We start from the raw sequence: 13,050 nt of genomic DNA, 5'->3' as shown, positions 1-13,050 counted from the left end.
TTTATTTTTTGTCTTGTTGATCTGTCCATTGGTGACAGATATAGTGGGGGACAGATATATATCTGTCCATATATAGTGGGGTGTTGAAGTCTCCCACTATATATGTATTTCTTTTAATATCTGTTTTCAGAGCTGATAATAATTGTCTAATATATTTTGGTGCCCCTTCATTTGGTGAGTATATGTTGATGAGTGTTATATCTTCCTGATGTATTGATCCCTCGATCATAATGTAGTGTCAATCTATGTTTCTTTTTCCTTTTTTAAATTTGAAGTCTATTTCTTCTGACATAAGTATGGCTGTTCCTGCCTTCTATTTTGGTCCATTTGCTTGTAGGATTGTTTTCCAACCTTTTACTTTCAGTCTGTGTTTATCTTTTGTAGTTAAATGTGTTTCCTGGAGACAGAAGAAGGTTGGATTTTGTTTTTTAATCCAGCCTGCTACTCTGTGTCTTTTTATTGATGAGTTTAATCCATTTACATTTAGAGTTAATATTGATATGTTGGCATCTGTGTTTGCCATTTTGTTTGTCTTTTTTGTGATTTTGTTCCTTGCTTTATTTTGTTCTTCTTGTTCATTCCTCTGTTGGTTTTGGCTTTAGGACTTCTTGTAGAATATTTTGGAGTGGGGGTTTAGTTGTAATGAATTTCTGGAGTTTCTGTTTGTCTTAGAAGGTCCATATTTTTTCTTCGTAGAGGAAGGAGAGCTTTGCAGGGTAAAGTATTCTTGGTTGGCATTTGCTGTCTTGAAGTTTGCTGAATATGTTACTCCATTCTCTTCTTGCTCATAATGTTTCTTTGGAGAAGTCAGAAGTTAACCTGATTGGTTTTCCCTTATAAGTTATCTGTTTCTTCCCCCTTGCCAGTTTCCTTATTTTTTCCTTGTCTTAGACTCTTGCAAGCTTTACTATTAGGTGTCTTGCTGTAGTTTTCTTTTCATTATGGTAATTGGGGGTTCTTCTTGCCTCTTGTATGTCTATATTCATCTCGTTTTTCATGCTTGGGAAGTTTTCTTCAATTATCTCCTTGAATAATTTCTCAGTTCCTTTGTCTCGCTCCTCACCTTCTGGAATGCCTACAACTCTTACATTTCCTCTCTTCATGGAGTCTGATAATTGTCTAAGAATATTTTCATACTGCTTCATTTGCACTTTTCTCTCCTTTTCTCTTTTGGCTCTTTTTATTTCTGTATCTTCGATAGTACTGATCCGTTCTTCCAGTTCATCGATTCTGTTTTCATTGCTTTTCCCAGAATTCTTTATCTCCTCTAGTAATCTTTTAATCTCCTGTGCTTCTTTTCTTTCCTTTCTTAAGGTCTCAGTTTCATTCTTCAGTTCAGTTATTATTTGTCTCAAATCATTTTTTTCCTTTTCATTTTCTTTCTGCTTTTTAATCTGGATGATTATTAATTCTCTATCTGATAGGCCGAGAAGTTCTTTCATGTCATTCTTGAGCTCTGGTGACTGTATTTCTTTTTGTGGGTCCTCCTGCTGGCTTGCTTGGTTATTTATATTTTTTCTTCTCCCTGTTGTTTGCTTTCTAATTAGTTCTTTGCATTGGGATGTTGTGCCACTGGTGTTGGCAGGCATCTCTTTGGAGTGCTACTTTAGGGGTGTCAGAAACTGTTTACCAGACTGAGACCAGCACTGGTAGGTCAAAACTCCACCAGGGTGTTGATGCTGTGTTGCTGGGCTCTGTCCCTTATAGTTCCCTCCCTCTGTATTTACTCAGTTCCAACAGGGAATCAGCTAGTTGGTGATTTAGTTCTGGTCACGAGGTGGTCCCAGAGACCCATACTTGCTGACCTGTGCTTTTTCCCAGTGGTTCTCTGAGTAGGGGGTGGGGGGCGGAGGGGAGCACCTCAACCCAGGGGCTCTTATTCAACCTGGGTGTTGTGTCTGCCCCGTGTTCACCCAGTGTTGTGCCCGCAGCTATATGGATCCTACGCCCTGAATTCTGCACTCTAGGTCTCAGTTCCAGTGCTATAAGATCCAAAACGCTGGCTGTCACCCTGTGCAGTGCCTGCTGCTATGGCGCATCCCATGACCCAGATCCTGTGCCTAGCTCTCAGTTCCTGGATGGGGTCTTGCTCTACACCTTATTTCCCCCCTTATCCCCGTTTGTGTGGCCTACCCTCTCTCAGAGCCTGAGGGTGTTTTGGGGATCCCTGGTTTCCAACTATAGGGTGTTGGTGATTTTTTTCTGGTCGCTAGGTGGCGTCAGAGATCTTTCCTAGTGTCCTTCGGGAACTTTTTTTTACCCCGTGGTTCAGAACAGAGTGGGAGTGGCATGGAGAGCCTCAACGGCTTGGGGGTGCTGTGTCTTCCCTGTGCCCCACCATCGTGGGGATCCCACGCCCCGAATTTCATGCCCTGGGTCTCAGTTCCAAAGCCCTCAGGATCAGGACGTGGGCTGTAGCCCAGTTTAGTGTCCACAGAAATGGCGCCTTTTGCACCCTGCTCTGGTGTCCGGGTGCCTGGTTTCTGATTACTCAGTGAGGGACATTCACCTCAACGAGGGCTTCCGCGCATCTCCCTGCAAGCCTAGGTCTCAGGCACCAGGACCTGGGCAGCTGCGATCCGCATATTCTTTTCAAGTGCACAGCACAAGCTTACTGGCTACTTTCTTCTTTGGGCAATTTGCCAGAGTCGCCCGTTTATCTTCGTGTCCCAGTTCTTGCAAGGAACGACCGCTTTTCCTCCCTATTGACTTTATTTTTTTATGGGAGGTCTTACTCGTGGCATTTCCTCGCCACCATGTTGATCTGAAAATCCATTGTTCATTTTTAAACAATATTTGCTTCTCCCACCCCTCAGGTGTAGTCCCCATAAATTTCCTTCACCAATGCACCCATGTACCATCACCTCAGTCCCCTGTGCTCCTCCCTCCTTCCCTCTGATCCCTCTCCCTCCTCCTCCCCTGAGGGATGACTCTGATTTATAATTGTCTGTTTTTGTTTTGTTGTGTTTTGTATTGTTATTATTTTTTACACTGATGTCTTATTTGGTTCCCTTATATTCCTCCTATAAGTGAAAGCATCCAATGTTTTTCCTTTTCCTTCTGACTTATTTCACTGAGCATAATTCCTTCTAGCTCCATCCATGTTGCTGTGAACAGCATGAGCTTATATTTTTTGATTGCTGAATAGTATTCCATTGTGTTTATAAACCACATCTTCTTGATCCAGTCATCTATTTTTGGGCATTTGGGTTGCTTCCAGGTTTTACCTATTATAAATAGTGCTGCAATAAACACAGAGGTACAGGTGGTTTTTTGAATCAGTGTTTTTGTGTCCTTTGGGTAGATCCCTAGGATTGGAATTGCTGGGTCATGTGGTAACTCCAGTTTTAGTAGACTGAGGAATCTCCAGACAGCTTTCCATAGTGGTTGGACCAGTTTGCACTCCCACCAGCAATGTAGGAGAGAGTTCCTTTTTCACCACATCCTCGCTAACATTTGTTGCTAGTTTTTTTGAATGTGCCATTCTTACTGGTGTAAGGTGGTATCTCACTGTGGTTTTGATTTGCATTTCCCTGATTATAAGGGACATTGAACATGCCACACTTATATGGACAACTAATCTTTGACAATGGAGCAAAGAATATACAATGGAACATGGACAGTTTGTTCAATATATGGTGCTGGGAAAACTGGACCACCACATGCAAAGGAATGAAACTAGACCACTACCTCTTACCATGCACAAAAACCAACTCAAAGTGGATAAAAGAACTGGACACAAGACCTAGAACCGTAAAATAAATAGAAGAAAATATAGATAAAAACACTACAAGACATACATCAAGTAATATCTTTAAAAACTCATCACCCAAAGCAAGGAAAGTCAAGGAAAAGATAAACACCTGGGATTGAAACTGAAAACCTTCTGTATAGCAAAAGAGACATCAAACTGAAAAGCTTCTGTACAGCAAAAGAAATGTTAACCAAAACAAAGAGACACCCCACTGATGGGGAAAAAATTTTTGCACTCCATACAACTGATAAGGGACTGATGACAAAGATATACAAAGAGCTCACACTACTCAACAAAATCAAAGTAAACAATCCAGTCAAGAAATGGGCAGAAGACATTTCCCCAAAGAGGAAATGCAAATGGCCAATAGGCATATGAAAAAATATACCACCAGATATTTTTTATCCATTTCCCCAAGTGAACTCCATGCTGCTATGAATAACACTGGGTTGAACAGCCTTCTCTCTATAGACCTAGTATACTTTTTCTCAGCTATATGCTCAGGAATAAGATCATTAGACAATAGGATGTAGATATATAATAGAGAGCTGCATGGAATATGTATGGATACATATACACAAACATGAACAAGCACATATATACAAGTATATTTATATAGCATATATACCTACATATATTTCTACAAATGATATGAATATAAGGTGTGCATAAACATACTGTATGCATATAGAGTATATATTCTGTTGAGGCAAACAGGAGAGCAATCTATCTTTGCCTAACAAAAATATATAGATACCTTTAAATAACATATATTAAAGCATATAATATACAAAAATTAAATCTAAGTGTATTTTTAATTTTAATCTTGCTAAGTACTAATAAATTGCTCTCCTAATTATGTCTATAAGTTCACACTCCCTTCACATACACACTTCCATTTTTACCCATAACCTCACCAATACTTAATACCATTAGACTCTCTAGTTTGGCATTCTAATTGACTTCAAAAGCTTCTCACTATACTCATTACAAATGAGATTTAACATATCTTGATATCTTTCTAGCAATTTGGGGTTTTCTTTTATGAAATTGTATTTTGTATAATTCACCCATCTTTGTTCTGGATTTTCTTGCACATTCTAGATATTAATCCCTTACTGGTTTTAAGATCTAACTTACCGGTTTTCAGATGAAGCCTCTATGAACATTTGTATGCAGGCGTCTGATTGAGTTGCTGTTTCTCTGGGTAAATAACCAGGAGTGCACTTGCTCGGTTATATAGTGGGTGCAAGTTTATTTTCATATAAGAAACTGCCAAATGCCTTTCAGTGGCTGTAAATGTTACATCCCCACCAGCAATGGATGAGTGATCCAGCTTCTCCACATCCCCACTAGTTTGTAGTGTTGTCACTTTTTTATTTTAGCTATTTGGACAAACATATACTGCTATCTCATTATGGTTTAATTTGCCTTTCCCCATCGGCTTATGGTGAACATCTTTTCATGTGCTCATTTGTCATCTGTATATTTTCTTCAGTGAAATGTTTGTTCATATACTAAGTTCATTTCCTAGTTGGATTTTTTGTTTGACAGTTGAATCTTGAGAGTTCTTTATGCATTTTTTAAAAAAAATTGTCTTTCAGGTTTTACATACCTATTCAAAAACATATTCTTGTAGTGAAAATAAAAAACTACTAGGTTTACAGGGTTGCAAAGTGTCCTTCTAAAAGAAATCATAGTAACAGTAAAATCACGTCAGCCACCATTTCACATGTGTGAATACTCTTTTCACTCACCATCTCCTAACAATGGACACACAGCAACAAACAATGGATACACAGCAACAGTTAGCATTTTTATGTTCATTCCAGAGATGAGGAAACAGAGATTGGGGATGGCTGCATATTCTTTTTTCTTATTTATTTTATTGATCATCACTTTCAGTTAAGAAAAACTTGGCTATGGGCCTCGCTGGTGGCGCAAGGGGTTAAGTACAGCACTGTGAATCTATCTGCAGCCTCTGCAGCATGAGTTCGATCCCAGGCCAGTATATATATATATAGGAGCTACCCACATGGCACAGCAGACCTCTCCTATCATGCCTGCTGCTCCCCAGAGCAGTGTATTTCAGTTGATCTGCCTGTTCTGTTCCCCACTCTGTCTCTGGTGAATCCTCTCCCCCCACCCCTGGACCTCTGGCCTGTACCCCAGTTCTTGTATGCATAAATAAAAAAATCTTAAAAAAAAAACAAAACTTGGCTATGTTATTGTCTTACTCCCAAGGCTCTCAAATCATTTTCTTGGACCTGTTTTCCTTCTTTCTTGAAAAAAGGGTGTTTTTGCAAGCAATGTCTTTCTCTAGGCCTTGTAAAATGGAGAACAATTCTAAATTTAAGTGACTATTTGGCTAACCACTAATTTTTATATTTGAAATCATTTTCTTTACAAGTTAAATATTACTTAGCTTCTTACATTTAATATGCTGTTGAGAAAGCCGATTTCAATCCTATAATTGCTCTTTGTATGTGACCCCCTCTCTTAGGAAACATTCAAATTTTTTCCACTTTGTGTGTTCCTAAATTCTACTACATTGTGTTGAGATTTTTTTTCTGATGACTTTTGTTTAGAGGGGTCTATCATTCTGAAGTTGTTTAAATACATTTCTGGAAAATCAGTCATGATTGCTTCTTGAAATATTTCTTTCCCTTGCCTTCACTGTCTCTGGGAGTCTAATTTTCTAGGTATTGGAAATTTTGTTTATTTCTTCTGTCTTTCTTATTATTTTCCCTTCATTTTCTGCTGCCTTTAAAAGAGTTACAATATCTGACAGTCTGGCTCACCTATCTTTACCTATATGTTATTTATCTCATCTATGAATTATATACTTCAACTGCCATTTTTTAATTGCTAATATTTCCATTTTGTTTTTTACATGATATTCTCAATAACCTCCTTAAAGTATATTCATCAAGCTTCTTTTATATTCTAACTACTTGCCATCATTTAGATCCAGGTAGCATAGTTGTTCACTTATTTTTATCTTGTTTGTACTCTCAGATATTAGGTGAATTTGACAGGTATATTCTTACCTTGTTTGGGACTAGATATTTAGAAAAGTCCATGGTCAGACCCTAGCTCCTATTCCTCTAAATAGACTGTATGGAAGAGGGAGAGGGACAGGATAATCCCCAAAGAAGAATGTTGCAATCACTACACAGTTAGCATCAGCCACTCCCATTGCTGTCACTCCACCAGGAAGACGTTCTGACCACTAGGAAGAAGAAATCTGGTTATCATATTCCAACAGTCTTGAGGGTTTAGAGAGTGACTGAGTGAGTTCCCATGAGTTTACCTTTTTTCATCAGCTGTACCTAGTAGGCTTTTTACTGCCATCCTCATGCCCATGTAGCAGAGATGGCAGGTTTTCCCCTAATACTAGGTTTTTGCTTCTTCTATACAAAAGTATTATTAGCTGGGTATATAAGCACCAAATAACATGAATACATATCCCAAACTCAGGTATAAACAGGTGACCCAAATGGGATAAATGAAAGAGGCAACTTCTCCCAGATTTTGGCCTCAGCAGGAAAAAAGTTGTGTCCTCCAGTTAATCCCCTCCCTTTTCCTACTGGTTGAAATGAAGATCTACTGGCAGAAGTTTGACAGCCACCTTGAGATGTGACATGAAAGCTCTTTGAGATTAGTAGTAAACCAAGACGGAAACATCTGGATCCGTGATGATTATATAACCAATATATCAGACCTGTGCTTTCACCTGTCTTGAGACATCCATAATGTTCGGTGTTTTAAAGCTGCACAAATTTGGAGCTTAACTATTATAATAACCAAAACAGTCATTTTTAGCACAAAATCTGAGATCAATAGAACAAAAAAATAATTTTAATTTGTAGAATACTAGATTTCTACAAAGTCTACAAAGTAAGTGAGAGTCTTAGATAGGATCTCAACTCCTGGGCACTAATCCAGGGCTTTCTCATGATGCTCTCCAATGATGTGGTCTCATAGCTTCAACTTTAGGCATGACTTTGTGCTCACTCTCAGTGTTGTTACAAAACTGTGAATATTATTACAGAAATAAAATTCATAAACTCTATCTTTGATTCAGGCTTGGATGAACTGGGGGATACAAATGTGAGCAGAAGGAACCTTAAGAGACACAAGATTTCTTTATTGCAACCGTGAATACCAGTATTCACAGTCAGACATGGTTTACACAAATAAGGAAGAAGGTTAATGATTATCTGTACACTAGTTACACAATATTTGACTTACAATTATTTATCTTTTCATTATCAATTGTTCATAAATCAATTCAGTGAAGTTAGCAAAAACAATTCCTATATTTTTCAGAGCTTTTTTTAATGGTTGCAAAGATTTTTGACTTGTAAACTTGAGGCAACAAGTATTTACATAATTCCCAATTTTTGAATGAAAAATATTCTTGTTTACTCAACTTATAAATTCCTTGCCTTTCAATATTGACCTCACATGTAATATTTTGTCATTAACTCAATTTCCATGACTATACTGATTGAGCTTTGATAAACAAGAATAAAAGACTCACTGTATAGACTCTGAAATATGAACATTGCACTGTCACTCCTTTTTAGATTAGGTAAAATGAATGATTAAACACAAAACTCAATTGATTATTTTTAAAGCCTGATGCAAAATGTTGATTTTCCTAAACAATGTTGACCTTATAGTGGAGATTCAGGAAGGGAAGCGCACATGTGAGCTTTAAAAATGTGACATTTGAGGTAGAAATTTCTCTGAAATTCTTCACTGGAAGCAGAGAACACAACTGTAGAAGTTACTGCGCAGAAGTTACTGGCCCCTCAAGAAGGAGACTTTGCCTCTGAAAAGTCTCCCCAGAGCTCCCTTCATGTCCTTGTTCCTCAGGCTGTAAATGAAGGGGTTTAGCAGGGGAGTCACCACTGTGTACATCACAGCAGCTGCTGTATCCTTTTCTACGGAGGTGGACGAAGAAGATGAGGGGAACAGGTAAGCCCTGAATACTGTCCCAAAGAACAGGGCGACAACAGCAAGATGGGACCCACAAGTAGAGAAAGCCTTACGCCTTCCCTGGGCCGAGGGAAACCTGAGTATTGTTGAAACAATGCGAATATAAGAGATCAGGATGAGTATAAAGGGGACTACTAGAACTGCTCCTCCCAAATAGAAGAGCAAAAGCTCATTGACTTTAGTGTCAGAGCAAGATACTTTCAGCAGTGGTACCAGATCACAAAAGAAATCAGGAATGATTTTATTGGGGCAGAAGGAAAGTCGTAGCATGAGAAAGGTATGAGGCATGGCAAGAATATTTGTAAGAATCCAGCAGACAGTGATCAGGATGGTGCAGCGGCGGGGACTCATGATCATTGTGTAGTGGAGAGGTTGGCAGATGGCCACGAAGCGGTCATAGGCCATTGTGGCCAAGAGAAAGCTGTCCATGTCCCCAAAAGTCAAGAAGAAGTAGAGTTGGGTCAAGCATCCTCCATAGGAAATAGATTTGCTCTGGGTATGGATGTTCATGAGGGCCTTCGGCACAGTGGTGGAGACAAAAAAGATGTCGGCACTGGACAGGCTGGCAAGGAAGAAGTACATGGGCATGTGGAGACGTGTGTCAGTGGCAATGGCCAGGATGATGAGCAGGTTGCCAGTCACAGTGACCAGGTACATGCACAGGAACACCAGGAAGAGGGCACTTTGCTGCTCTGGCTGATTTGACAGTCCCCAGAGGAGGAACTCAAAGCTGCTGGTCTCATTCCCTTCTGCCATGACTTCAAAATCACAGAAAGAGACCTTGATCAAGACCCATTAAAATCTGCTAGACATGTTTCTCAAGATGGTTGATAAATATGCCATTATTTGTACACTGAAATGAAAAAGAATTACCTTAGTGTATTTTTATAGATCATAACTATGAACTATATACAGTATGTTTTATTGAAAGCTACTTACTACAATGTGCCAGGAAGTATGGGAGACACAATTTAAGAGATTTTTTTAAGAGATTTCATGTTTCATTTTCTATACTCCTTTCTCTCCCATTTTTCTTGGTTGTATATTCTTTCTCTTCAGTCCTCCCCATGGGTCATGAAGTTTCCATTCACTCATTCCATATATGAAGTACTAACTCTTTCTAATATAGTGTTTTATGTGATCCAGGAAAAACAGATGATGGTATTCTCTATCCTGGATATTTTCAGTTTAATGGGACAGGCATAACCGTTTACACCAAAATCCTATAAATTTTTGCTTCATGGTTCTCCATCCATTCAGCTCTTTGCAAATTACTCTCAGACTTCAGACTGAATTATATTCCCTGAAAAACAGTAGTCTGAAGATAGAGTTTCATCTTACTAATTCTGTTGGAAACTAATATAACAATCAAATAGCCAGTTAGAAAAAGACTTGTAAAGATAACTCTTCATGTTACCTGTAATAACAAAGAAGAAAACACAATCCCTATTCTTCAAAATCTCAAAAATTGATTGGATATACACACACATGAGTGTCACACATATGCACACGTCTTCTACCAAATAGCCCAAGGTAGAAAAGGAAGGCGTTCTGAGACAGAAATGTAGTTCAAGATCTTGCCAGATGGAGGTGGGCAGCATATTGAGTTAAACTGTTGAACAAAACCCAAACAACAGAGCAAACCCAAACAAGAGTGTCAAAGACAGTGAGTAGGAGCTTGCTTGGGTATGAGGTGGAGGAGGGATTGTAGGAAATTGTAAAGGATGTGTTTTCTAGTATCTCTAATGGTAAAATGGTCCACATTGCAACATGAAAGTCATCAACTACATAAAAGTTCACTTATCCTTCCAATTAAGTAAGGTTGTCCTAACAGCAAACATCCACAATAATTTGCGTACAGAATTTTTATGACTTTTCTCTGATAGCACTGCAAATGAACAGTATTATATTCCCATATTACACAGAGATTATTTGATGTATTGTGTCAGCAGTACTGCAATAATTTCTTGAATTCAAAAGGACTTAAAGAAATATCATGAGAAAGAATGCCCTGATATTCAAGCATTTCATCAGGAAATACTCCCTAGGAAAGTGTTTCATGAAGGACAAGTTCAAGTATAGTATATCTTTAAGAATTTTAAATTTTTAATGAAACTCAGGTTTTATAAAAGAAAATTCAAAAGGAGAAATAAAGAAACTTAGATAATAATTTTGTAGACAAGAGGATGATATAAAATAGGACCTGAGAAGCTATGTAAAAAATTTGAACAGTCATTTTTCAATGAAAACTTAAGATCTCAAAGGAGAATGAACAATACTGAAATCATTTTAAGGTACATAAAATTATAGATACAAGAAAAGCAAAATAACAAAAAGGCAAAATAACAGAATGATAAAAAAGCATGACCCAAATATATTACACATGCAAGAAATCTGGCTTTGATCTAAAGACAGACTTAAAGTGAAAGGCTGGAACAAGGTATTTCTACCAAATAATACTAAGTATAAGGCAGAGATTGCTATTGTCAGATCTGCTAAATTGGAGTTTTGGTCAGAAAAGGTAATTAGAAACAAAAAGGAAGTTTTCCTGATTTTATGTATGATGATTAAATAAGTACTGACCACCGATCCTATGTTCAAAAGTCCAGAACATTGTAAGTCTGCAAACTGGGTAAAATGACCAACTACAAGCTTTCATTGAAATAGAGGAAGAGATTAAAAGACATTCTCGTTTCCCACCCAAACCCGAGAACACCTAAGGCCACGGATCAATCCCATAGGAAGACATTGCTCTGTCCAAACAGAGACTTCCCTTTATTAGAGTGCCCAACTTTCTGAGTCTCCCCTCAGCAGTTAGAATATGAAATTCAGTCATCCTGAGATTCATACCGGGATTTTCAGTGTGTGAAGAGAAGTGCTTCTCTCACCACCCCTGCTCTCAATCCCTTTCACTCTCCTTGTCTGTGAAGCTCTCCTGGACACACCAGCCTGCAGGGATCCTCCTTGTCTGCTCTTCTCCATCACCTCTTTCCTGAGCCCCTCATTTGATGACTCCTATAAACTGCCTGCAGAATCTCTTGTCATCTGGTGAAAAAGACTTTAGACTTACATCATCCTTCCTCCTAAACCATGTCTACATTTCATTCATTTTCTTTATCAAACACTAAGGTCTTTTTTTCCCTGCTTGATTTTACACTTCCGAAATGAAAAACATGCCTTTTTCCCTTCACATCCTGACTGCATTGGGACATGTGTGTCTGTGTTTGCTGTGCCTACCCCGGGGCTTATGTCTCATCCCAGCCGTGGGACTTACCTTCCCGTTGGTGTCCATCTCAGCTACCATGACCAATGATCTTTTGCCTTTTCTTCAATTCTCTACATCATTGGGTATTAACATAATGGCCTTCCTGAGTACTCAGAGACTGTCCTGCTTCTGAAGCAGGACATAATAACAGGCTCATGTGCAGATTGTCTGCCTCTATTGCAGCATCTTTTCCTAACAGCAGCAGGGTGGGATACAGGGGGTTTCTCTTCACTGACCTCAAGAATAACCCCAGGGTTTTCGGCCCTAGGCTATAAGGGAACTTGTGCTATTTATTTCTCAGGTAGCCTTAGTATGAGTCTCTCAAGGATCCTATGGGAGATGGAAGCTCAGTAATTGTCCCATGCCCTATATATTCCCTCAGGAGCAGTTCTGGAAGGGGGAAAGATGTGCTCCAATAGTACTGGGATTTCCTGTTTAAAAAGTTATTAACTAGCTGTTCCATAGGTTGAACTAAATTTCAAAAATATCTCCTATGGCTACTGGTAATGTGAAATGACATCCTTTAATTAAGTCACTAAAAGTCTTCACAAAAATTAGTTTCTTATGAGGAGGAAATCCTTCCTTGAGACAGTAGAAAATGTAGGAAACCAATGCCATTATCAATTTAGTGCGCATTTTTTCTCATATGCTTCATAAAGGTCATTATAAGCATGGGGGTGGTGAGGAGAGGGAGGAGAGTAGGACCCCAATGGCATATGGGCTATGGTCAGAAGACTTTGAGAACTCTGGGGCACCAGGGACCATGGGCTCCAGAAAACATCATATTCTGAACAGCCTTGCTGCTCTACCTTAGATCCTGGGTGAAAGTGGCTCCAGGCACCAGCAGATGTTCTCCAGGGTGGACTTTCCAGCATTGGTCATTGAAGTGCAGCTGCTGCCATGTGGTCAGATGCAATCCAAAACAGACCCACTTCACCAGCATGTCTGCAGCCTATGCTTCTGTGCTCTTCTTTCAGGAAAATACTGTGAAATAAGGTCATAGAATATATACAATGTGTTAGAA

The 13,050-nt window shown here is 38.9% G+C and overlaps 2 protein-coding genes across 7 annotated transcripts in view; both read right to left on the bottom strand.

Moving 5' to 3' along the window:
• LOC119232357 (olfactory receptor 1P1-like) overlaps positions 1–13,050 on the bottom strand; it is a 251,030-nt gene that overhangs the window by 48,325 nt on the left and 189,655 nt on the right. For 5 of the 6 annotated variants that reach the window (XR_008549515.1, XR_005122053.2, XR_008549514.1 and 2 more), the window contains one exon: positions 12,836–13,010. The gene's annotated coding sequence lies outside the window, so the exon portion shown is untranslated. Of the gene's footprint in view, positions 1–11,761; positions 11,807–12,835; positions 13,011–13,050 lie in introns of those variants that run through there. The other variant, XR_008549516.1, reaches the window with a different exon arrangement.
• LOC119232361 (olfactory receptor 1P1-like) lies at positions 8,564–9,517 on the bottom strand. Its single transcript, XM_037494356.1, has one exon. The coding sequence runs from the start codon at positions 9,515–9,517 to the stop codon at positions 8,564–8,566; it is 954 nt and encodes a 317-aa protein (XP_037350253.1).

The sequence above is a fragment of the Talpa occidentalis genome, unplaced genomic scaffold (genome assembly GCF_014898055.3).
Source record: "Talpa occidentalis isolate TD23 unplaced genomic scaffold, MPIMG_talOcc4v2.1 talOcc4.7, whole genome shotgun sequence".
Classification (NCBI taxonomy): Eukaryota; Metazoa; Chordata; class Mammalia; order Eulipotyphla; family Talpidae; genus Talpa; species Talpa occidentalis.
Note: the sequence above shows the minus strand (reverse complement) of the source record. Positions and strands in the feature narration are given on the sequence as shown.